General features: G+C 52.0%; 2 protein-coding genes across 2 annotated transcripts in view; one reads left to right on the top strand and one right to left on the bottom strand.

Annotated features, from left to right (window-relative positions):
• LOC145339875 (E3 ubiquitin-protein ligase RNF212B-like) overlaps window positions 1–12,749 on the top strand; it is a 49,282-nt gene extending 36,533 nt beyond the window's left edge. The window contains exons 10-13 of the mRNA XM_080184410.1: window positions 817–971; window positions 1,859–1,920; window positions 10,429–10,472; window positions 12,664–12,749. Of these exons, the coding sequence (XP_080040536.1) occupies window positions 817–971; window positions 1,859–1,920; window positions 10,429–10,472; window positions 12,664–12,727 (325 nt within the window). The 3' untranslated portion in view covers window positions 12,728–12,749. The remainder of the gene's footprint in view (window positions 1–816; window positions 972–1,858; window positions 1,921–10,428; window positions 10,473–12,663) is intronic.
• Window positions 12,750–17,395: 4,646 nt separating this feature from the next.
• On the bottom strand, window positions 17,396–23,565 carry LOC145339876 (uncharacterized). Its single transcript, XM_080184411.1, has 3 exons — window positions 23,144–23,565; window positions 18,035–20,118; window positions 17,396–17,992 (listed from the first exon to the last, which is right to left on the bottom strand). The coding sequence occupies exons 2-3, from the start codon at window positions 20,066–20,068 to the stop codon at window positions 17,396–17,398; spliced, it is 2,631 nt and encodes an 876-aa protein (XP_080040537.1). The 5' UTR covers window positions 20,069–20,118; window positions 23,144–23,565.
• Window positions 23,566–23,990: the final 425 nt, after the last annotated feature.

Raw genomic sequence — 23,990 nt, 5'->3', positions numbered from 1 at the left:
CACTGTCTCTCTCTCTCTCCATCTCTCTCTCTCTCTGTCTCTCTCTTTCCATCCCTCTCTATTCCTCTATCTCAATCTCTCTCTCTCTCATTCTCTCTCTCTTTCCCACCTTCCCTGTCTATCCCTCTGTGTCTCTTTCTCTCTCTGTTCCTCTCTTTTGCTGTCTGCCTCTGGCTGTCGCTATCTCACTGTTTCTATCTTGCTGTCACTCTCTCTCTCTCTCTCTCTCTCATTCTGTGTATGTATATGTATGTGTGTGTGTGTGTATAGGTGTGTGTGTGCGTGCGTGTGTGTGTTTATATGTATGTAGGAGCCCAGACCAAGCTGTGATACAACCAGAAAGAATGCTTTCTATGGGGCATCTGTAAAAGTTGGTGAAAGTCGTAGCTGACATGCCAAATTTCCTCGGTCTTCTGAGAAAGTAGAGGCGTTGGTGGGGCTTTCTTAACTATAGTGTCGGCATGGGGGGGACCCGGACAGGTTGTTGGAGATCTGGACACCTAGAAACTTGAAGCTGTCGACCCTTTTTACTTGGTTCCCGTTGATGTAGACAGGGACATGTTCTCCTTTACACTTCCTGAAGTCAATGAAAATCTCCTTTGTTTTGTTGAGATTGAGGGAGAGATTATTGTTGAAGAATGATCCACCTCTCCCTCCCCCACACAGAGAGGATGGGGGATGGGTGGGGGCAGGAAGCAGGGGAGGGGGAGGGTGCAGATCGAAGGGCGAACGTAAAGGGAGGAGGGGGAACTGAGACGGTTCAGGCCTCTGACCGGAAAGAGATGAGCCCCATTGCGGCCTTGTTGTTCTTTGCAGATCGGCACCGAGGACCCCAACTCTGCTGACCATCCCAGCAAGCGGCAGAGGGCGGGATTCTGTACAGGCTCGAGGTGGCGGAGACGCAGGGCTCCCAGCCCGGAACGCCGGACGCTTCCCACTGGAGCTCTGCACCAACCCTCTGAGGCTCCTGGGTAAGGCACTCTCTGGGTCTCCTGGCAAGACCCCATGCATCCCTCCCTCCCTACCCATCACTCTGTGTGCCCCCCTTCTCCTCCTCACCTTCCCCGCCGCCCGCTGGCCTCCTCTCTCACTCCCGACTGCAGAGTGGCAGTAAGACCCATCCCCCTCCCACTCCTACCATTGGGCAGTGCCAAGGTGACCGCTGGCCATGGGCACTTTGCCCCCTTGGGCACTGCCAGGTGACCAAGCCCAGGGAGCTCCAACACTTTTCCGATCCTCTTGCGTGTGGGGGGGGGACTGACTTCCCCCATCACTCCAGCGCGGTCTCCTGCTAGTTCCCCGAAAGTGGGGAGCTACTCATTGTCTGTGTGGAGTCTGCGCATTCTCCCCATGTCTGTGTGGGTTTCCACCGTGTGCTCCGGTTTCCTCCCACAGTCTGAAACATGTGTAGGTTAGGGTGGATTGGCCATGCTAAATTGTCCCTTAGTGTCACCTGAACAGGCGCCGGAGTGTGGCGACTGGGGAATTTTCACAGTAGTTTCATTGCGGTGTTAATGTAAGCCTTTCTTGTGACACTCATGAAGCATCCACAGCCTTCCAGTAGTGGCCCACAATTCTCTAAATGCGGCCTGATTAAAGTTTACCTTTTGGGCCAGGCTGGACACCTGCCGAGGCCAGTTAGTGCCAACTTGCCAACCCATCGATTGCGTTTACTCCCACGATATAAATTGTTGTGAGAGTTCAACATTTGGCTTCTTGCCTTAGTCCCTGATGAGAACGCGTCGGAAGATTTCGTGATGCTTCCCCTGTCCTTTCAGCAGTTGTCAAGTGCTAGAATACCGAGTGACTGTTCTGTGTTTTCCTTCTACCCCACCTCCCCCTCTCACACCCGCTCCAGCAGGACTGAACGACAGTCGCGAGACTCCCTTGGCAATCAGTGAAGCTCGACGTCCAATTCAGGTAAGGTGTGAAGCTCAGGGTGTTTGATTTGATTTGATTTATTATTGTTACATGTCTACATGGACTTTAGAAAGGCTTTTGACAAGGTACTACATGGTAGGTTGTTGCATAAAGTTAAATCTCACGGGATCTAGGGTGAGGTATCCAAATGGATATAAAGTTCGCTTCTTGTCAGAGGGTGGTTGTAGAGGGTTGTTTTGCAAAGTGGAGGCCTGTGACCAGCCTCAGGGATCAGTGGGTCCACTGTTATTTGTTATTTATGTTAATGATTTGGATGAGAATATAGGAGGCAGGGTTAGTAAGTTTGCAGATGACACCAAGATTGGTGGCGTAGTGAACAGTGAAGGAAGTTATCTCCAATTGCAATGGGATCTTGATCAATTGGGCCAGTGGGCTGACGAATGGCAGATGGAGTTTAATTTAGATAAATGTGAGGTGATGCATTTTGGTCGATTGAACCAGGGCAGGACTTACTCAGTTAAAGGTAGGGCGTTGAGGGGAGTTACAGAACAAAGAGATCTAGGGGTACAGGTTCATAGCTCCTTGAAAGTGGAGTCACAGGTGGACAGAGTGGTGAAGAAGGCATTCGGCATGCTTGGTTTGATCGGTCAGAACATTGAATACAGGAGTTGGGACGTCTTGTTGAAGTTGTACAAGACATTGGGAAGGCCACACTTGGAATACTGTGTACAATTCTGGTCACCCTATTATAGAAAGGATATTATTAAACTAGAAAGAGTGCAGAAAAGATTTACTGGGATGCTACTGGGACTTGATGGATTGAGTTATAAGGAGAGGCTGGATAGATTGGGACTTTTTTCTCTGGAGCGTAGGAGGCTGAGGGGTGATCTTATAGAGGTCTATAAAATAATGAGGGGCACAGATCAGCGAGATAGTCAATATCTTTTCCCAAAGGTAGGGGAGTCTAAAACTAGAGGGCAGAGGTTTAAGGTGAGAGGGGAGAGATACAAAAGGGTCCAGAGGGACAATTTTTTCACCCAGAGGGTGGTGAGTGTCTGGAACGAGCTGCCAGAGGTAGTAGTAGAGACGGGTCCAATTTTATCTTTTAAAAAGCATTTAGACAGTTACATGGGTACGATGGGTATAGAGGGATATGGGACAAACGTGGGCAATTGGGATTAGCTTAGGGGTTTAAAAAAAAGGACAGCATGGAGAAGTTGGGCCGAAGGGCCTGTTTCCCTGCTGTAAAATCTCTATATCTCTATGACATGTATTAACATATACTGAAAAGTATTTCTTGCACGCTATACAGACAAAGCATACCGTTCATAGAGAAGGAAAGGAGAGGGTGCAGAATGTAGTGTTACAGTCACAGCGAGGGTGTAGAGAAAGATCAACTTTACTTTAAGTTTATTTACCAGTGTCACAAGTAACGCCTATATTAACATTGCAATGAAGTTACTGTGAAAAGACAGAGACTGAGGGGGACCTGATCGAGGCCTACAAAAATATGAGAGGCATGGACAGGTTGAATATTCAGAGGCTTTTTCCCCAGGGTGGAAGTGTCAATTACAAGGGGTCGCAGGTTAACATAGAACACAGAAAACTACAGCACAAACAGGCCCTTCGGCCCACAAGTTGCGCCAATCCCATCTATACCTACCAAGCCATAGAACTATCTGTAACTCCCAATCCCATTAAATCCCATATACTCATCCAGAAGTCTTTTAAAAGACCCCAGCGAGTTCGCCTCTACCACCACCGATGGCAGCCGATTCCACTCACTCACCACCCTCTGAGTGAAAAACTTACCCCTGACATCTCCTCTGTACTTGCTTCCCAGCACCTTAAACCTGTGTCCTCTCGTAGCGACCATTTCAGCCCTGGGAAATAGCCTCCGAGAATCCACCCTATCTATTCCTCTCAACATTTTATAAACCTCTATCAGGTCGCCTCTCAACCTTCATCTCTCCAGAGAGAAGAGTCCCAGCTCCCTCAACCTATCCTCATAAGGCATGCCTCCCAATCCAGGCAACATCCTTGTAAATCTCCTCTGCACCCTCTCAATAGTTTCCACATCCTTCCTATAGTGAGGCGACCAGAACTGCGCACAGTACTCCAAGTGGGGTCTGACAAGGATCTTATAAAGTTGCAGCATTACCTCCCGACTCCTAAACTCAATCCCTCGATTAATGAAGGCCAGTACACCATACGCCTTCTTGACCACATCCTCCACCTGCGAGGCTGACTTAAGAGTCCCATGGACCCAGACCCCAAGGTCCTTCTGCTCCTCTACACTGCTAAGACTCCTACCCTTGATATTGTACTCCTTCATCCCACTGGTCGTGCCAAAATGGACCACTACATATTTATCCGCTTTGAAGTCCATCTGCCACTTCTCTGCCCAGTCTTGCATCCTAACTATGTCACGCTACAACTTCTGACATCCCTCCAGACTATCCACAACACCACCAACCTTCGTATTGTCAGCGAACTTACTAACCCATCCCTCCACTTCCTCATCCAGGTCATTTATGAAAATGACAAACAGCAAGGGTCCTAAAACAGATCCCTGGGGCACTCCACTGGTGACCGACCTCCATGCAGAAAAAGACCCATCCACAACCACTCTCTGCCTTCTGCAGGCAAGCTAGTTCTGGATCCACAAGGCCAAAGCCCCTTGGATCCCATGCCCTCTCACCTTCTCAAGAAGTCTTGCATGAGGGACCTTATCAAACGCCTTGCTGAAGTCCATATAAACCACATCCATCGCTCTTCCTTCGTCAATGTGTTCAGTCACATTTTCAAAGAACTCAACTAGGCTCATAAGGCACGACCTGCCCTTGACAAAGCCGTGCTGACTATTTCTGATCATTCTAAACTTCTCTAAATGCTCATAAATCATGTCCCTCAGAATCCTCTCCATCAACTTACCAATCACTGAGGTCAGACTCACCGGTCGGTAATTTCCCGGGCTATCCCTGTTCCCTTTCTTGAAAATAGGAACCACATCCGCAAACCTCCAATCCTCCGGAACCTCTGCCGTCTCCATCGACGACGCAAAGATCATCACCAGGGGCTCTGCAATCACTTCCCTCGCCTCCCACAGTAACCTGGGGTACATCCCATCCGGTCCTGGTGACTTGTCTATCTTGATAGAATTTAAAACTCCCAACACATCCTCTTTCTTAACATCCACATCCTCAATCTTTTCAGTCTGCCGCAAACCTGTAGTACAACCTCCCAGATCACTTTTCACCGTGAATACTGAGGCAAGGTATTCATTAAGCACCTCTGCCATTTCTACCGGTTCCACACAGACTTTTCCCCCTTCACCTTTTATAGGTCCTATCCCTTCTCTTCTCATCCTTTTACTTTTCACATATTTGTAGAATGATTTGGGATTCTCCTTAATCTTACCCGCCAAGGCCTTCTCATGACCCCTTCTGGCTCTCCTTATTTCCTTTTTGAGCTCCTTTCTACAAGCCTTATACTCCTCTCGATCTGTAACATCTCCTAGCTCTCTGAACCTTTTGTACACCTTCCTTTTCCTCCTGACTAGGTTCACCACAGCCTTCGTGCACCACCGTTCCTGCGACCTACCAAAACCTCCTTGTCTCATCGAAACATTGTCATGCAGAGCTCCAGTCAAACATTCCTTGAAAATCCTCCACCTTCCTTCGGTACTTTTCCCCAAGAACGCCTCCTTCCAGTTTACTCGTCCAATTATCTGCCTGATGTCTTCATATTTCCCCTTACTCCAGACAAACACCTTCCTAGCCTGCCTGATCCTATCTCTTTCCACTGCTATCGCGAAGGAGATAGAATTATGATCTCCATCCCTGGGATGCTCTCCCACCGAGAGATCCCACACCTGTCCTGGTTCATTAGCCAGCACCAGGTCAAGTACAGCCTCTCCTCTCGTAGGCTTATCCACGTGCTGTGTCAGGAAACCCTCCTGAACACACCTAACAAACTCCTCCCCATCCAAACACCTTACCCTAGGGATGTTCCAGTCGAAGGCATACAGTGTCTTGGCGTTTATTGGTAGGGGGATTGAATTTAGGAGTCGTAGCGTTATGTTGCAACTGTACACAACTCCGGTGCGGCCGCACTTGGAGTATTGTGTGCAGTTCTGGTCCCCACATTACAGGAAGGATGTAGAGGCTTTGGAGAGGGTGCAGAGGAGGTTTACCAGGATGTTGCCTGGTATGGAGGGGAGATCCTATGAGGAGAGACTGAGGGATTTGAGGTTGTTTTCGCTGGAAAGAAGGCGGCTAAGAGGGGACCTTATTGAAACATATAAGATGATTAGAGGTTTAGATAGGGTGGATAGTGATAGCCTTTTTCCTCTGATGGAAAAATCTAGCACGAGGGGGCATGGCTTTAAACTAAGGGGGGGTAGTTATAGGACAGATGTCAGGGGTAGGTTCTTTACCCAGAGGGTGGTGAGGGATTGGAATGCCCTGCCTGCTGCAGTTGTAAATGTGCCTAGTTTGGGGGCGTTTAAGAGGTCTGTGGACAGGTTTATGGACGATAAGGGATTGGTTTAGGCTAGTGGGTCATTGTTGTTTTTTTTTAACTGGTCGGCGCAACATCGTGGGCCGAAGGGCCTGTTCTGCGCTGTAATGTTCTATGTTCTATGTTTGGGAAATTGAAGTCTCCCATCACGATGACTCTGTTATTACTACATCTCTCTAGGATCTGTTTCCCTATCTGCTCCTCAACTTCCCTGTCACTATTGGGCGGCCTATAGAAAACACCCAGCAAAGTTATCGACCCTTTGCTGTTCCTAACTTCCACCCACAGAGACTCCGTAGACAGTCCCTCCACGGCATCCTCCTTCTCTGCAGCCGTGACACTGTCCCTGATCAACAGTGCCACTCCGCCACCTCTTTTGCCCCCAACCCTGTCCTTCCTGAAGCACCTGAATCCTGGCACCTGAAGTACCCAGTCCTGTCCCTGAGACATCCAAGTCTCTGTAATGGCCACCACATCACATTCCCAAGCAGCAATCCACGCCCTAAGCTCATCTACTTTGTTCACTACACTCCTGGCGTTAAAATAGACACACCTCAGACCCTCAGTCTGGGCGCTTCCCTTCTCCATCACCCGTCTAACCTCCCTCTCATACTGTCTACAGTCCTTCCCTACCCGGGAGCTAACCTCCTCGCTCTCAGTCTCCCCATCACAATTCCCTCCCCCCATCCTTTCTAGTTTAAAGTCCCCCCAGTAGCCCTGGGTTCAAAGTGAGAGATGGATGGCACGGTGACACAGTGGGTTAGCATTGCTGCCTCACGGCGCCAGGGAGCCGGGTTCGATTCCAGGCTTGGGGCATTGTCTGCTTGGATTTCTTCCCACAGTCCGAAAGAGTAGGTTGATTGGCCATGCTAAATTGACACCAGTGTCAGGGGAATGAGAAAGGTAAGTGTGAGGGAGGGCGGGAATAGGGTCTGGGTGGGATTGTGGTCGGTGCAGACTCGATGGGCCAAGTGGCCTCCTGGTGCATTGTAGAGATTCTATGAGATGGGGGACTGTACAAGGGGGATATGTGGGGGACGTTTTTCATGCAGAGAGTGGTGGTGTCTAGAACGCACTGTCAGAGGAGGTGGTGAAAGCCAGCACATTCGTAACATCTGGATGTGTCCATGAATAGGGAGGGAATAGAGGGATAGGGATCAAGGAAGGGCAGAAGGATTTTTTGATAGTTTAGTTATGGCATCAGGATCGGCACAAGCTTCGGGGGTCGAAGGGCCTGTTCCTGTGCTGTAATGTTCTTTGTTCTTGTTATATTTACCCTGCAAATGCGCCTGACACTATGGGACAATTTAGCACGGCCAATCCACCCTAACCTACACATCTTTGGACACTAAGGGACAATTTAGCACGGCCAATCCACCCTAACCTACACATCTTTGGACACTAAGGGACAATTTAGCATGGCAAATCCACCCTAACCTACACATCTTTGGACACTAAGGGACAATTTAGCACAGCCAATCCACCCTAACCTACACACCTTTGGACAGTAAGGGGCAATTTAGCACGGCCAATCCACCCTAACCTGTACATCTTTGGACACTAAGGGACAATTTAGCATGGCCAATCCACCCTAACCTACACATCTTTGGACACTAAGGGACAATTTAGCACGGCCAATCCACCCTAACCTACACATCTTTGGACACTAAGGGACAATTTAGCACAGCCAATCCACCCTAACCTGCACATCTTTGGACACTAAGGGACAAAGTAGCGTGTTCAATCCCTCTAACCAGCATGTCTTTCAGAGTGTGGGAGGAAACCGGAACACCTGGAGGAAACCCACGCAGACATGGGGAAAATGTGCAAACTCCGCACAGACAGTGACCCGAGCCGGGAATCTAACCCTGGTGCTGTGAGGCAGCAGTGCTAACCCATTGTGCCACTGTGCCACACTGACCCACCACATTCTCAAGGGGCAATTAGGGGTGGACGATAAATAATAATGGTTAATAATCCCAGGTGGGATTTGACTTGATTGGAATTGGGTCATCATTGGCTGGACCCAGCCTTTATTGTCCATCCCTTGTTGACCCCTGAGAAGGTGGTGGGTGAAGCTGTCCCTTCTCGAACCCGCTGCAGCCCCCGTGTGGTGTGGGGAACACCCTCAGTGCTGTTAGGGAGGGAGTTCCAGGATTTCGACCCCAGCCGATATATTCCCAAGTTGGGATGGTGAGTGGGGCTCAGGGGGCGGATCTTGCAGGTGGTGGTGTTCCCCGTGTGTCTGCGGCCTCCCCTCATCCTTCTAGGCGGTGGAGTTGGAAGGGTTTTGATTTGATTTATTATTGTCACATGTATTAACACACAGTGAAAAGTATTGTTTCTTGTGCACTATACAGACAAAGCATACTGTTCATAGAGAAGGAAAGGAGAGGGTGCAGAATGTGGTCTTACAGTCACAGCGAGGGTGTAGAGAAAGATCAACTTAATATTTGATTTATTATTGTCACGTATATCAGGATACCGTGACAAGTATTGTTTCTTGCACACTGTACAGACTAAGCATACCATTTATAGAGAAGAAAAGGAGGGTGCAGAATGTAGTGTTACAGTCACAGCTATCATTGTTCCCATCCATTGACTCTGTCTACACTTCCCGCTGCCTCGGGGAAAAGCAGCCGGTATAATTAAGGATCCCACACACCCCGGACATTCTCTCTTCCACCTTCTTCCATCGGGAAAAAGATACAAAAGTCTGAGGTCCCGTACCGACCGACTCAAGAACAGCTTCTTCCCTGCTGCTGTCAGACTTTTGAATGGACCTACGTCGCATTAAGCTGATCTTTCTCTACACCCTCGCTGTGACTGTAACACTACATTCTGCACCCTCTCCTTTCCTTCTCTATGAACGGTATGCTTTGTCTGTACAGTGTGCAAGAAACAATACTTTTCACTGTGTGTTAATACACGTGACAATAATAAATCAACCCACATTAAAGAACAAAGAAAATTTCAGCACAGGAACAGGCCCTTCAGCCCCTCCAATCCTGCACTGACCATGCTGCCCCTGCCTGAATTAAAACCCCCTACCCTTCCAGGGACCATATCCCTCTATTTCCGTCCTATTCATGGATTTGTTAAGATGCCCCTTAAAACTCACTATCGTATCCACTTCCACTGCCTCCCCCGGCAGCGAGTTCCAGGCACCCACCCCCCCTCTGTGTAAAAAATCTGCCTCGTACATCTCCTTTAAACCTTGCCCCTCGCACCTTAAACCTGTGCCCCCCTAGTAATTGACTCTTCCACCCTGGGGAAAAGCTCCTGACTGTCCACTCTGTCCATGCCCATCATAATCTTGTAGACTTCTATCAGGTCTCCCCTCAACCTCCATGTCCATTCTGCAATTTAATAAAATTAGATTAAAAGTTGGGATGGTGAGTGGGGCTCGGAGGGTGGGGGGAACTTGCGGGCGGTGGTGTTCCCCATGTGTATGCTGCCCCCACTCCCCCTCATCCTTCTAGATGGTGGCAGGTTTGGAAGGAGCTGAAGGACGAGCTTTGGCAAGTCGCTGTGGTGCATGTTGTAGACGGTACACACAGACACACACAGACACACAGACACAGACACACACACACAGACACACACACAGACACACACACAGACACACACACACACACAGACACACACACAGACACACAGACACACACACACACACACACACACAGACACACACACACAGACACACACACACAGACACACACACACACACACACAGACACACACACACACACACAGACACACACACTGCTGCCACTGTGTGTGGGTGGTGGAGGGAGTGAGTATGAGTGGATGGGCGCCTATCAGAGTGGGGCTGCTTTGTCCTGGACAGTGTCGAGTTTCTCCAGTGTTGTGGGAGCCGCGCTCAGCCAGGCGAGTGGAGAGTATTCCATCACACTCCTGATGTGTGTCCTTGTGGATGGTGGAGGGGCTTTGGGGGGGAGTCAGGAGGTGTGTGTATTTTGGATTCCCATGTACTAACCAGATACCCACTCTTTCTGCCCACAGTTGACTGCTTCTTCACGGAACTCCATCTTCCGACAGCCATCCGTGTAAGTATTTCTCTCAGCTATCCTTCCTGGGAGCTGGGGAGAGCGGAGCGGGGTGGGGAGGGCAGTCCAATTTACCCACTGAGCCCTAGCGGAGTGCATTCTGTTCATCGAGCATGCACCAACAACAATCCCACCCAACCCCTATTCCCATAACCCCACATATTTACCTCGCTAATCCCCCTGACACTAACGGGAGGGGGTTGGGGGTGGGGGTGGGTTAGCACTGCTGGCTCACAGTGGCAGGGCCCTATACAATTGCAGTAAAAGGTCCCTAATCCTACACTCAAATCCCCTTGCAATGAAGGCAGCAGGAGTTAGTGCTGTTACCTCACGGCAACAGGAACTCAGGTTCGACTCCTGGCTTGGGGGACTGTGTGGAGTTTACACATTCTCCCCGTGTCTGTGTGGGTTTCCTCCAAGTGCTCCAGTTTCCTCCCATAGTCCAAAGATGTGCAGGTTAGGGTGGATTGGCCGTGCTAAATTGTCCATTAGTGTCCAAAGATGTGTAGGTTAGGGTGTATTGGCCGTGCTAAATTGTCCCTTAGTGTCCAAAGATGTGCAGGTTAGGGTGGATTGGCCGTGCTAAATTGTCCATTAGTGTCCAAAGATGTGTAGGTTAGGGTGGATTGGCCGTGCTAAATTGTCCCTTAGTGTCCAAAGATGTGTAGCTTAAGGTGGATTGGCCGTGCTAAATTGTCCCTTAGTGTCCAAAGATGTGCAGGTTAGGGTGGATTGGCCGTGCTAAATTGTCCCTTAGTGTCCAAAGATGTGTAGCTTAAGGTGGATTGACTGTGCTAAATTGTCCCTTAGTGTCCAAAGATGTGTAGGTTAGGGTGGATTGGCCGTGCTAAATTGTCCCTTAGTGTCCAAAGATGTGTAGCTTAAGGTGGATTGGCCGTGTTAAATTGTCCCTTAGTGTCCAAAGATGTGCAGGTTAGGGTGGATTGGCCGTGTTAAATTGTCCCTTAGTGTCCAAAGATGTGCAGGTTAGGGTGGATTGGCCGTGCTAAATTGTCCCTTAGTGTCCAAAGATGTGTAGCTTAAGGTGGATTGGCCGTGTTAAATTGTCCCTTAGTGTCCAAAGATGTGCAGGTTAGGGTGGATTGGCCGTGCTAAATTGTCCCTTAGTGTCCAAAGATGTGTAGCTTAAGGTGGATTGGCCGTGCTAAATTGTCCCTTAGTGTAACACAAACGGGCGCTGGTGTATGGAGAATAGGGGAATTTCACAGTAACTTCATTGCAGTGTTAATGTAAACCTACTTGTGACACTAATAAATCAGCTTAAACATGTAGGGTAACAATGGCAGATTTCCTTCCCTAAAGCGACATTAGTGAACCAGGTGGGTTCTTCCCACTGTCGACAATAGTTACGTGGTCATCAGTAGATTCTTCATTCCAGATATTCTTTTTTCATTATTGAATTTAAATTCCACCATCTGCCTGGGGTGGGATTCAAACCCAGGTCCCCAGAATATTAGCCGAGTTTCTGGATTGAATAGTCAAACGATACTTGGAATACTGTGTACAATTCTGGTCACCCTATTATAGAAAGGATATTATTAAACTAGAAAGAGTGCAGAAAAGATTTACTAGGATGTTACTGGGACTTGGTGGATTGAGTTATAAGGAGAGGCTGGATAGACTGGGACTTTTTTCTCTGGAGTGTAGGAGGCTGAGGGGTGATCTTATAGAGGTCTATAAAATAATGAGGGGCACAGATCAGCGAGATAGTCAATATCTTTTCCCAAAGGTAGGGGAGTCTAAAACTAGAGGGCAGAGGTTTAAGGTGAGAGGGGAGAGATACAAAAGGGTCCAGAGGGACAATTTTTTTTCACCCAGAGGGTGGTGAGTGTCTGGAACGAGCTGCCAGAGGCAGTAGTAGAGGTTAAAGTGTTTAGACAGTTACATGGGTACGATGGATATAGAGGGATATGGACCAAATGTGGGCAATTGGGATTAGCTTAGGGGTTTAAAAAAAGGGACGGCATGGAGAATTTGGGCCAAAGGGCCTGTTTCCATGCTGTAAACCTCTATGACTAGGACATCACCTCCCTGTATCAACAAGTCGAGTGAGGTGAAAGGCCACTCCATGTGCAGCAGTACTGTTGGAGGCACTCCACACCCACTAGGCACTATAGGGACTGGGGCCACTTTGTCAGTCCTCTTAATCACACTCTGGCTTCACGTTTAGAACGAAGAACAAAGAAAATTCCAGCACAAGAACAGGCCATTCGGCCCCTCCAATCCTGCACTGACCATGCTGCCCCGATTGAACTAAAACCCCCTACACTTCCAGGGACCATATCCCTCTATTCCCATCCTATTCATGGATTTGTCAAGATGCTCCTTCGTCAGGTGAGTGGGAGTTCTGTTCACAAACAGGACATATAAAGTCACAAACTCAATTTCTAACATAATGATTGGAATGTGAGTCTTTACAGGTAATCAAGTTTTAAAGATACAGACAATGTGAGTGGAGAGAGGGTCAAGTACAGGTTAAAGAGATGTGTACTGTCTCCACAGGACAGTTAGTGAGATGGTGCAAGCTCAGGCAAGTCGTGGGGGTAACAGATAGTGTGACATGAACGCAAGATCCCGGTTGAGACCGTCCTCATGTGTGTGGAACTTGGCTATCAGTCTCTGCTCAGTGACTGCGCTGTCGTGTGTCGTGAAGGCCGCCTTGGAGAATGTTTACCCGAAGGTCAGAGGCCGAATGCCCGTGACCACTGAAGTGTTCCCCAACAGAAAGAGAACACTCCTGCCTGGTCATTGTCGAACGGTGTTCATTCATCTGTTGGCGTAGTGTCCCCCACCTCCACTGCCTCCCCCCGGCAGCGAGTTCCAGGCACCCACCCCCCTCTGTGTAAAAAATCTGCCTCGTACATCTCCTTTAAACCTTACCCCTCACACCTCAAACCTGTGCCCCCCTAGTAATTGACTCTTCCACCCTGGGGAAAAGCTTCTGACTATCCACTCTGTCCGTGCCCCTCATAATCTTGTAGACTTCTATCAGGTCTCCCCTCACCCTCTGTCGCTCCAGTGAGAACAAACCAAGTTTCTCCAACCTCTCCTCGTGGCCAATGCCCTCCATACCAGGCAACATCCTGGTAAATCTTTTCTGTTCCCTCTCCAAAGCCTCCACATCCTTCTGGTAGTGTGGTGACCAGAACTGAACACTATATTCCAAGTGCAGCCTCACTAAGGTTCTATAAAGCTGCAACATGACTTGCCAATTTTTAAACTCAGTGCCCCGGCCAATGAAGGCAAGCATGCCGTACGCCTTCTTGACTACCTTCTCCACCTGCATTGCCACTTTCAGTGACCTGTGTACCTGAACACCCAGATCCCTCTGCCTATCAATACTCTGAAGGGTTCTGCCATTTACTGTATATTTCCAATCTGTATTAGACCTTCCAAAATGCATTAACCTCACATTTGTCTGGATTAAACTCCATCTGCCATCTCTCAGCCCACGTTTCCAACTGACCTATATCCTGCTGTATCCTCTGATGGTTCTCATCCAGAGTTCAAAGCTCTGTTTCAACCAAGGCAATATTGCCCCCACTTCCCCTTTAAGGGCATGCCCCTTTAATCTGTGTCTCAGCTCATTGGATTTATTATACTGCTACTCCGACACCTTCCAGACCCAGTGTTGTCCACACTCTGGTCACAGAATGCAGATACCGCAGTACTCCCATTCTGTGGACATTTGGCTGCTGGACACAGCCCCGGAAGTGGGGTCGCTCCCCACCGCCACCCCATCCAACTTTTGGCCAGCCCTTCTCCTCCTCCCTGCACCCCTCACTCTCCCTGGGTGAGTTTTAGAGGATGTGAGGAAGCACTGAGGGGGAGATAACACTCTCCTGATCAAGGGCCAATGCTCCGAAAGTTTGTGCAACCAAATAAACCAGTTGGACTTCAGCCTGGTGTGAGATTACATACGGTGCCCACCCCTGTCCAACTCCACACCTCAACAAAGGATAGACTGGCACTGGAGGGGGTGCAGAGGAGATTCACTCGGGTGATTCCGGAGTTGAGAGGGTTGGATTATGAGGAGAGACTGAGTAGACTGGGGCGATACTCATTGGAATTCAGAAGAATGAGGGGAGATCTTATAGAAACATGTAAGACGATGAAGGGAATCGATAAGATAGAAGCAGGGAAGTTGTTTCCACTGGTGGGTGAAACTAGAACGAGGGGGCATGGCCTCAAAATAAGGGGGAGCAGATTTAGGACTGAGTTGAGGAGGAACTTCTTCACACAAAGGGTTGGGAATCTGTGGAATTCCCTGCCCAGTTGAGGCTCCCTCAGTGAATGTTTTTAAGACAAGGATAGATAGATTTTTGAACAGTAAAGGAATTAAGGGTTATGGTGAGCGGGTGGGTAAGTGGGGCTGAGTCCATGAAAAGATCAGCCATGATCTTATTGAATGGGGCAGCAGGCTCGAGGGGCTGAATGGCCCACTCCTGATCCTAGTTCCTATATTTTTATAACTGCCCGTTACTCCGCTCTTCTCCCCCTCTCTTGCAGCCCGAATTCCAAGAACTCAGAGGCATAGGAGCGAGCCAGCTGGCGTAGGGGAGTGAAGTGGCAGCGACGCTGGGGTGGGGTGGGGGAGCAGGGAATGCACCCCTTCCTGAGCCGTCACCAGGAAGCCTGGCTTGCAAATCCCAGCGACCCCCCCCAACCCCCCCGCGGTGAGTAACACAGCCGCCACAGCAGTCATCACGAGTGCCTTGGACTGCTACAGCAAACAGGAAGGGGGTCACAGTGTTTCTCTACCTCTCTTTTCTATCCTCTCCTTTTGTTCATTTCGTCAGCGTTGCAGGTTGTGAGTCAGAAGTGAATAAAAAGTCTTGTTTGTTTGCTGTGAACTGGGACTGTCTTGTTGTACAGTACGATGTGGGGTAGCAATAACATGTCGGCACAGTCCCACCTGAATGGGTGTAAGTTGAGAGTCACAGAGGTTTTACAGCCTGGGAACAGGCCCTTCAGCCCAACCTCTCCATGCTGCCCCATTTTATATCAACCCCTAAGCTAATCCCAATTGCCCACATTTGTCCCATGTCCCTCTATACCCATCGTACCCATGTAACTGTCTAAATACTTTTTAAAAGATAAAATTGTACCCGTCTCTACTACTGCCTCTGGCAGCTCGTTCCAGACACTCACCACCCTCTGGGTGAAAAAATTGTCCCTCTGGACACTTTTGTATCTCCCCCCTCTCACCTTAAACCTCTGCCCTCTAGTTTTAGACTCCCCTACCTTTGGGGAAAAGATATTGACTATCTCGCTGATCTGTGCCCCTCATTATTTTATAGACCTCTATAAGATCACCCCTCAGCCTCCTACACTCCAGAGAAAAAAGTCCCAGTCTATCCAGCCTCTCCTTATAACTCAATCCATCAAGTCCCGGTAACATCCTAGTAAATCTTTATTTTACAGACCTTGACTATCAATATTTTTGTCAATCTCCATAAGATCAAAGTTATTTCCCAAGAGAGGGGTTTGCCAACGAACAAAAACAGTGATGCACAGACAAAGCGGGTTCATTTTTTTATATAAAAGATTCTTTTTTCTTTCTCTCTCATAATTTTCTTCCCGTAACACAAGTCCGGAGGAAATTAAGAAAACCGTTTGTGTAAACGCGACACATAAACTGGCTCAGAGAAACACGTTCGATGCCCTCAGTTTTCTTCTCTCTCTCTCACGCTCTCTCCTTTTTCCCTTCAATCTGATGGGACATCCAGCCCAAAGGAGAAGATCCAGCGACAGTTTCACAGGGTAATGTCTGACAGGAGTGAGGTGGGAACCTCAGATCGGCCCCATCCTGGCGCTGGTGCAGAAAGTGCGGGGATCATTTGTTTTTAGAGGTCGGGGGGAGGTTAAGGAAGAATGATTTATTCATGGGACATCACAGGCTGGCTCCAGCATTTATTACCCATCCCTAATTGCCCCTTGGGGGGCAGTTGAGAGACAACCACATCGCTGTGGCTCTGGAGTTGTATGTAGGCCAGACCGGGGTAAGGACGGCAGATTTCCTTCCCTGATGTTTTTCCGACAATCAACAATGGATTTGCAGTCATCAGTATCGTAGAATCCCTACAGTGCAGAAGGAGGCCATTCGGCCCATCGAGTCTGCACCAACCGTAATCCCAGCCAGGCCCTATTCCCATAACCCCACACGTTTATCTAGATAATCCCCCCGACACTAAGGGACAATTTAGCACGGCCAATCCACCCTAACCTACACATCTTTGGACACTAAGGGACAATTTAGCACGGCCAATCCACCCTAACCTACACATCTTTGGACACTAAGGGACAATTTAGCATGGCCAATCCACCCTAACCTACACATCTTTGGACACTAAGGGACAATTTAGCACGGCCAATCCACCCTAACCTGCACATCTCAGGACACTAAGGGACAATTTAACACGGCCAATCCACCCTAACCTACACATCTTTGGACTGGTGCTGGTAGCCATGATATGGAGATGCTGGTGTGTGACTGGGGTGGGCAGAGTAAGAAGTCTCACAACACCAGGTTCAAGTCCAACAGGTTTATTTGGTAGCACGAGCTTTCAGAGCGCTGCCCCTTCATTAGGGGAGCGACGCTGCGAAAGTTTGTGCTACCAAATAAACCTGTTGGACTTTAACCTGGTGCTGAGAGAATACAAACTGCATCTTTGGATTGTGGGAGGAACCCAGAGGAAACCCACGGCGAGAATGTGCAGACTCTGCACAGACAGTGACCCGAGCTGGGGGATTGAACCCATGTCCTTGCCAGTGCTGATCAGTGTACCAGGGTGCTGCTGATCCTCCCCCCCCCCACCCTCCGAGACCAGATTTGGCACCACCCCCCACCCCATCCTCGCTCTCCCTCACCAGCCCCCCCTCCCCTCACTGCCGCTGAGGGATTAAAACATCACCTTGACCAGGTGATCTCCTGCCCGCTCCTCCTTTCTTTCACCCGACCCCTCCCCATCTCCCCCACCCCGACCAGGCCCCTCCTCCTCGTACCCCCCGTCCACGGTTACCGTCCCTGGGGCCTGGCCCCCCCTCCCCCTCGCTCTCCGCCGCCGGAACCATTCAGCGACCTGGCGGGCGTTCATCCGGCTTTCCAAACAGAGCCGGCACAGGTCGTCCTGGTGTGGGCGGGGGCCGTGCCGGATCAGGTACTCCTCAAGGGGCCCGCAGTCAGCACCGGGCTCGGACCCCGGGGACAGGCCGCCGGCCCCCCGGCGCACCCACTTCAGCTGTCCGTTCTTCAGGGCGTAGCGGGTATCTCCAAACCACTGGATGATGTCGGGGCGGGCAAGGCGGGTGCGCTCCACCAGCCGGCTGTAATCTTCACCGCTGGGCCACTGCGAGAGCAGGAAGAAGCTCTTCAGGGTGGCCAGCTGCTCCTTGGTCTTCCTGGGCCTGCCCGCCGAGGGGACCAGGGCCCGGTTGGCCGTCTCCGTGACGACCGGGGCCCCGGGTAGGCCTGAGGCCTTCTCCTCCTCCTCCTCCTCCTCCTCCTCCTCCACCACCTCTCCCTCCCCAACCCCCCTGACCTCGGCCTTCCGAGCGGGCCCTCTCTGGGAGGCCGGAAGAGGTGACAGCTCGTGCGAGCGGGGCAGGGCGTCTCCGCAGTGGTCAGGGGAGGTGGGCAGGTCGGGCGATCGGAACCAGCGTTTGATGTCGGCCTTGCCCAGGGCGGTGCAGGCCTGCACTCGCCCTCTCTCTGCATCACCTGGGCTACGGTCCCGCGCCAAACTGCTCTTGAGGTTGGCCAGCTGGGCCTTGGTCTTGCGCCAACGCCGCTCGCTGACTGCCGGGGTGGGCTTGGACTGGCGGTATAGGGCCTCGGGGGAGTCAGCACCGTCTGGAGAGGTGCGGGCCTTCTTCAGGCCTCCTCCTCCTCCGGACGGCCCGGAAGCACCATCTCGGGCTTCTCTGCCTGGCGAGGCTGGGACGGGTACGGGGAGCAGGCCAGGCGGTGGCAGCGGCAGCCGGAGGGTACCTGGCTTGTGCCACAGCCTGTCACGGGCCTCCCGCACCTCCTCGGGGGTCCAACTGATCCCACGGCGCAGACGCTGCACCGCGAACCAGACCCGCACCCTCTCGGCGGGTAGGCCAGCCGACCTCCCACAGCGGGCCAGCTCCTCCGGGCTAGGGTAGGGGAAGCGGCTGAATGCCTCTGACAGCGGCCCCTCGGCCTCCAACTCTGGGCCAGGGCTGGGCTCCCGGGGTGCCTCGGACTGGCCCTGCCAGAGGGAGGAGGCCAGCTTGGGCTCCTGGCTCGGGACAGGCCCGGATCCTGCTGTCTCCTGCTCACCTGCCTCCTCCTCCCCGGTCAGATCGATGTGCACCATGTCCAACTTGCCCTCTTCACCTTTCCGGCTCTCCTCCTGACCCGGTCGGGCGTCCGGGTCTCCGCCCAAGGTCTGGCAAGGAGTGGGACATCCTGGAGGGCCTAGGCCTGGGACGGGGCCTGCAGCGGGGCCTAGGCCCGGGACGGGGCCTGCAGCGGGGCCTAGGCCCGGGACGGGGCCTGCAGCGGGGCCTAGGCCCGGGACGGGGCCTGCAGCGGGGCCTAGGCCCGGGACGGGGCCTGCAGCGGGGCCTAGGCCCGGGACGGGGCCTGCAGCGGGGCCTAGGCCCGGGACGGGGCCTGCAGCGGGGCCTAGGCCCGGGACGGGACCTGTAGTAGGGCCTAGTCCAACGGGGCCTGTAGCGTGGTCTAGTCCGGGGATGGGGCCTGTAGTGGGGCCTAGTCCAGAGATGGAGCCTCCGGACGCTCCCAGGCCGGGGATGGGGCCTCCGGACGCTCCCAGGCCGGGGATGGGGCCTCCGGACGCTCCCAGGCTGGGGATGGGGCCTCCGGACGCGCCCAGGCCGGGGATGGGGCCTCCGGACGCTCCCAGGCCGGGGATGGGGCCTCCGGACGCGCCCAGGCCGGGGATGGGGCCTCCGGACGCGCCCAGGCCGGGGATGGGGCCTCCGGACGCGCCCAGGCCGGGGATGGGGCCTCCGGACGCTCCCAGGCCGGGGATGGGGCCTCCGGACGCTCCCAGGCCGGGGATGGGGCCTCCGGACGCTCCCAGGCCGGGGATGGGGCCTCCGGACGCGCCCAGGCCGGGGATGGGGCCTCCCGTCAAGCCCAGGCCGGGGATGGGGCCTCCGGACGCGCCCAGGCCGGGGATGGGGCCTCCGGACGCGCCCAGGCCGGGGATGGGGCCTCCCGTCAAGCCCAGCAGTCCGTAGAGCTCTTGTAGAACCACGGTGGGGTGGGCCGCGTGCAGGTGGATATTGAAGGGCTGCAGCTGGTCAGTGTGGTAGCCGCAGATCTGGCAATGGTAGCCCTCCGACCCATCCTCCTCCTCCTCCTCGTCATCCTCCTCCTCCTCGTCCTCCGCGCCGCCCTCCTCGTCCTGGCTCAGCCAGCGTAGGCCGGGCACCAGTGCCCGCTCACGGTCCCTCAGTCGGTCGTACACCAGCGCCCCGGGGGCCTGGGCCCAGACTGCATCCTGACCCTCGGCTGGTTCTCGCTCCATCATCCTCCACTCCGCGGGGCTGGCTGTGTTGTACTTGTGTCTGGCTGCCATTCCGGGGGGCCGGGGGAGAGTTGAGTCTGGCAGCTAGTGGAGTTGCATACCTACGAGTAAGAACAGAGAGAGAAAGCGCAAGGGTCAGAGTGTACAAAGAAAATTCCAGCACAGGAACAGGCCCTTCAGCCCCTCCAATCCTGCACTGACCATGCTGCCCCGTCTGAACTAAAACCCCCTACCCTTCCGGGGACCGTATCCCTCTATTCCCATCCTAGTCATGGATTTGTCAAGATGCCCCTTAAAACTCACTATCGTATCCACTTCCACTACCTAAGACATTTTGCTTTTATTCATTGGTGGGATTTGGGTATCGCTGGCTGGGCCCCGTCCCCTAATCATAGAATCCCCACAGCGCACAGCCACTCAGCCCATCGAGTCTGCCCCGACAACAATCCTAGACCCTATCCCCATTACCCCACACATCCACCCTGCCAATCCCCTTGACAATTTAGCACCGCCAATCCACCCTAACCTGTACATCTTTGGACACTAAGGGACAATTTAGCACGGCCAATCCACCCTAACCTACACATCTTTGGACACTAAGGGACAATTTAGCACGGCCAATCCACCCTAACCTGCACATCTTTGGACACTAAGGGACAATTTAGCACGGCCAATCCACCCTAACCTACACATCTTTGGACACTAAGGGACAATTTAGCACGGCCAATCCACCCTAACCTGCACATCTTTGGACACTAAGGGACAATTTAGCACGGCCAATCCACCCTAACCTACACATCTTTGGACATTAAGGGACAATTTAGCACGGCCAATCCACCAGAACCTCAGGGTAAAGGGACGCTCCTTTAAAACAGAGACGGGGAGGGATTTCTTCAGCCAGAGAGTGGGGAAATTTGCTGATGACACCAAGATTGGGGGAAAGGCAAATTGTGCGGAGGGTGTGGAGAGTCTGCAGAAGGATCTAGATAGGCTGGGCGAATGGGCCAGGAAATGGCAAATGGAATTTAATGTTGGCAAGTGTGAGGTTATCCACTTTGGTAGGAAGAATGGTAGGAAGGACTATCACTTACGTGGCGAAAAACTGCAGCAAGCGACGGTGCAGAGGGACCTGGGGGTCCTTGTGCATGAGTCGCAAAAACCCAGCTTGCAGGTGCAGCAGGTGGTCAGGAAGGCGAATGGGATGCTGGCCTTCATAGCGAGGGGGATTGAATATAAAAGTAGGGAGGTCTTGCTGCAGCTGTATAGGGCATTGGTGAGGCCGCAGCTGGAGTACTGTGTGCAGTTTTGGGCGCCGCACCTGCGCAAGGATATTTTGGCCTTGGAGGGAGTGCAGAGGAGGTTTACTAGGCTGATACCGGAGTTGAGGGGATTGAGCTATGAGGAGAGGCTGAATAAACTAGGCTTGTACTCGTTAGAGTTTAGAAGAATGAGGGGAGATCTCATTGAGACGTATAAGATGATGAATGGGATGGATAGGATAGAGGTGGAGAGACTCTTCCCGCTCAAAAAAGACAGTAGGACTAGGGGGCACAGCCTCAAGATAAAGGGGAGGCGGTTTAGAACGGAGTTGAGGAGGAACTTCTTCACTCAAAGGGTGGTGAATCTCTGGAATTCTCTGCCCGTTGAAGTGGTGGAGGCTGCCTCGCTAAATATTTTTAAGACGCGGGTTGATGGGTTCTTGATAAGAGAGGGGATTAAGGGTTATGGGGAGAGGGCGGGAAAGTGGAACTGAGCCACGACAGATCAGCCATGATCTTATTGAATGGTGGGGCAGGCTCGAAGGGCTAGATGGCCTACTCCTGCTCCTATTTCTTATGAATGTGTGGAACTCTTTGCCGCAGAAGGCTGTGGAGGGCCAGGTCATTGAGTGTCTTTAAGACAGAGATGGATAGGGTCTTGATGAATAAGGGGATCAGGGGTTATGGGGAAAAGGCAGGAGAATGGGGATGAGAAAAATATCAGACATGATTGAATGGGGGAGCAGGATCGATGGGCCGAGTGGCCTCATTCTGTCCCTGTGTCTGATGGTCTAATGACCCCAGGGCAGAATTGAACCCAGGTACCTGGCGCTGTGAGGCAGCTGTGATAACCACTGTGCTACCCACATACTGGAGTGAGGCGGAGAGAGACACAGTGAGGGAGAGGGACACAGAGGGAGAGAGAGAGAGAGGAATCTTATGGGTTAATTTGAAACGGAAGTTGACAAAGTGAGTGAGAAAGAGAGAGAGAGGAATTAGAGAGAGCGTGAGAAGGGATTGAAAAGACGGAGTGTGTGTGAGAGAGAGAAGGGAAGTGATGTGGGACTCCCTGCTGCTCTCTGCCACTGTTCCCACAAGCTGCTTTTGTCTCCATATCTGTTCCCACTCCTCACACACGCACACACCTCCCCCTCTCTCCTATCACACCAACATTAAACCACTCAGGGAGTCGCCATCTTCAGTACACATTTACCTCCATCCTGCCTTCCCAATGTGTAAAGAATTGGGAGGAGAGAGTGAGACAGAGTGAGAGAGAGAGAGGGACACAGAGAGGGAGGGACTGAGAGAGAGAGAGGGACACAGAGGGAGGGACTGAGAGAGAGAGAGTGAGAGAGAGAGAGGGACACACAGAGGGAGGGACTGAGAGAGAGAGGGACACACAGAGGGAGGGACTGAGAGAGAGAGGGACACAGAGAGGGAGGGACTGAGAGAGAGAGGGACACAGAGAGGGACACAGAGAGGGAGGGACAGTGAGAGAGAGAGAGTGAGAGAGAGAGAGGGACACAGAGAGGGAGGGACTGAGAGAGACAGAGTGAGAGAGAGAGAGGGACACAGAGAGGGAGGGACTGAGAGAGAGAGGGACACAGAGAGGGACACAGAGAGGGAGGGACAGTGAGAGAGAGAGAGTGAGAGAGAGAGAGGGACACAGAGAGGGAGGGACTGAGAGAGACAGAGTGAGAGAGAGAGGGACACAGAGAGGGAGGGACTGAGAGAGAGAGAGGGACACAGAGAGGGAGGGACTGAGAGAGAGAGACACACAGAGAGGGACACAGAGAGGGAGGGACTGAGAGAGACAGAGAGGGGGACACAGAGAGGGAGGGACTGAGAGAGGGAGACAGGATCTTACCTCTCTTAATGCAATTTAAATCCCACCAGATCTTACATCCAGCCCCTCGTCTTCAGCTGCAGCAAGATTTATTTCCATCAGCAGAAATTCCTCCTCCATGCAATTGTACTTTTCTTTTTACCTCCTTCTCTCTCTCTGGAAATTTGTTTTTCAATGCCTGGTCTGTTCCTCTAAACTGTTCTCCCTTTTCTCTCTCTGTCTCACACACTCACAAACATCCAGCCATCCTTCTCTCCCTCTCTCTCTATCTGCTTTTTAAGGATACACAAGGAATCGCATGGGGGTGGGTGGGAGCTGGTACATTGGTGGAAAAGTCAGGCTCTGAAAGGAGGGGGTTGGGGGGAGAGATATCCAGAGGACACTGACTGTCCAAGAGAGGGCAGAATTGGCTTGGCACTCATACATATCAGAGAGAGAGAGAGAGAGAGAGAGACGCCACAAAACACACACGCACTCACAAAACAAAGACACACACACAGCAGAGACACACACACACACACACACACACACACAGCAGAGACACACACACAGACAGCAGAGAGACACACACACACACACACACACACACAGCAGAGACACACACACAGACACAGCAGAGACACACACACAGACAGCAGAGAGAGACACACACACACACACACACACACAGCAGAGACACACACACAGACACAGCAGAGACACACACACACACACAGCAGAGACACACACACAGACAGCAGAGAGAGACACACACACAGCAGAGACACACACACACACAGCAGAGAGAGACACACACACAGACAGCAGAGAGAGACACACACACAGCAGAGACACACACACACACCAGAGACAGACACACACACACACA

Source organism: Carcharhinus amblyrhynchos, unplaced genomic scaffold, assembly GCF_965287045.1.
Source record: "Carcharhinus amblyrhynchos unplaced genomic scaffold, sCarAmb.v2.hapA scaffold_716, whole genome shotgun sequence".
NCBI lineage: Eukaryota > Metazoa > Chordata > Chondrichthyes > Carcharhiniformes > Carcharhinidae > Carcharhinus > Carcharhinus amblyrhynchos.
This window is presented reverse-complemented; position numbering and strand designations above follow the sequence as displayed.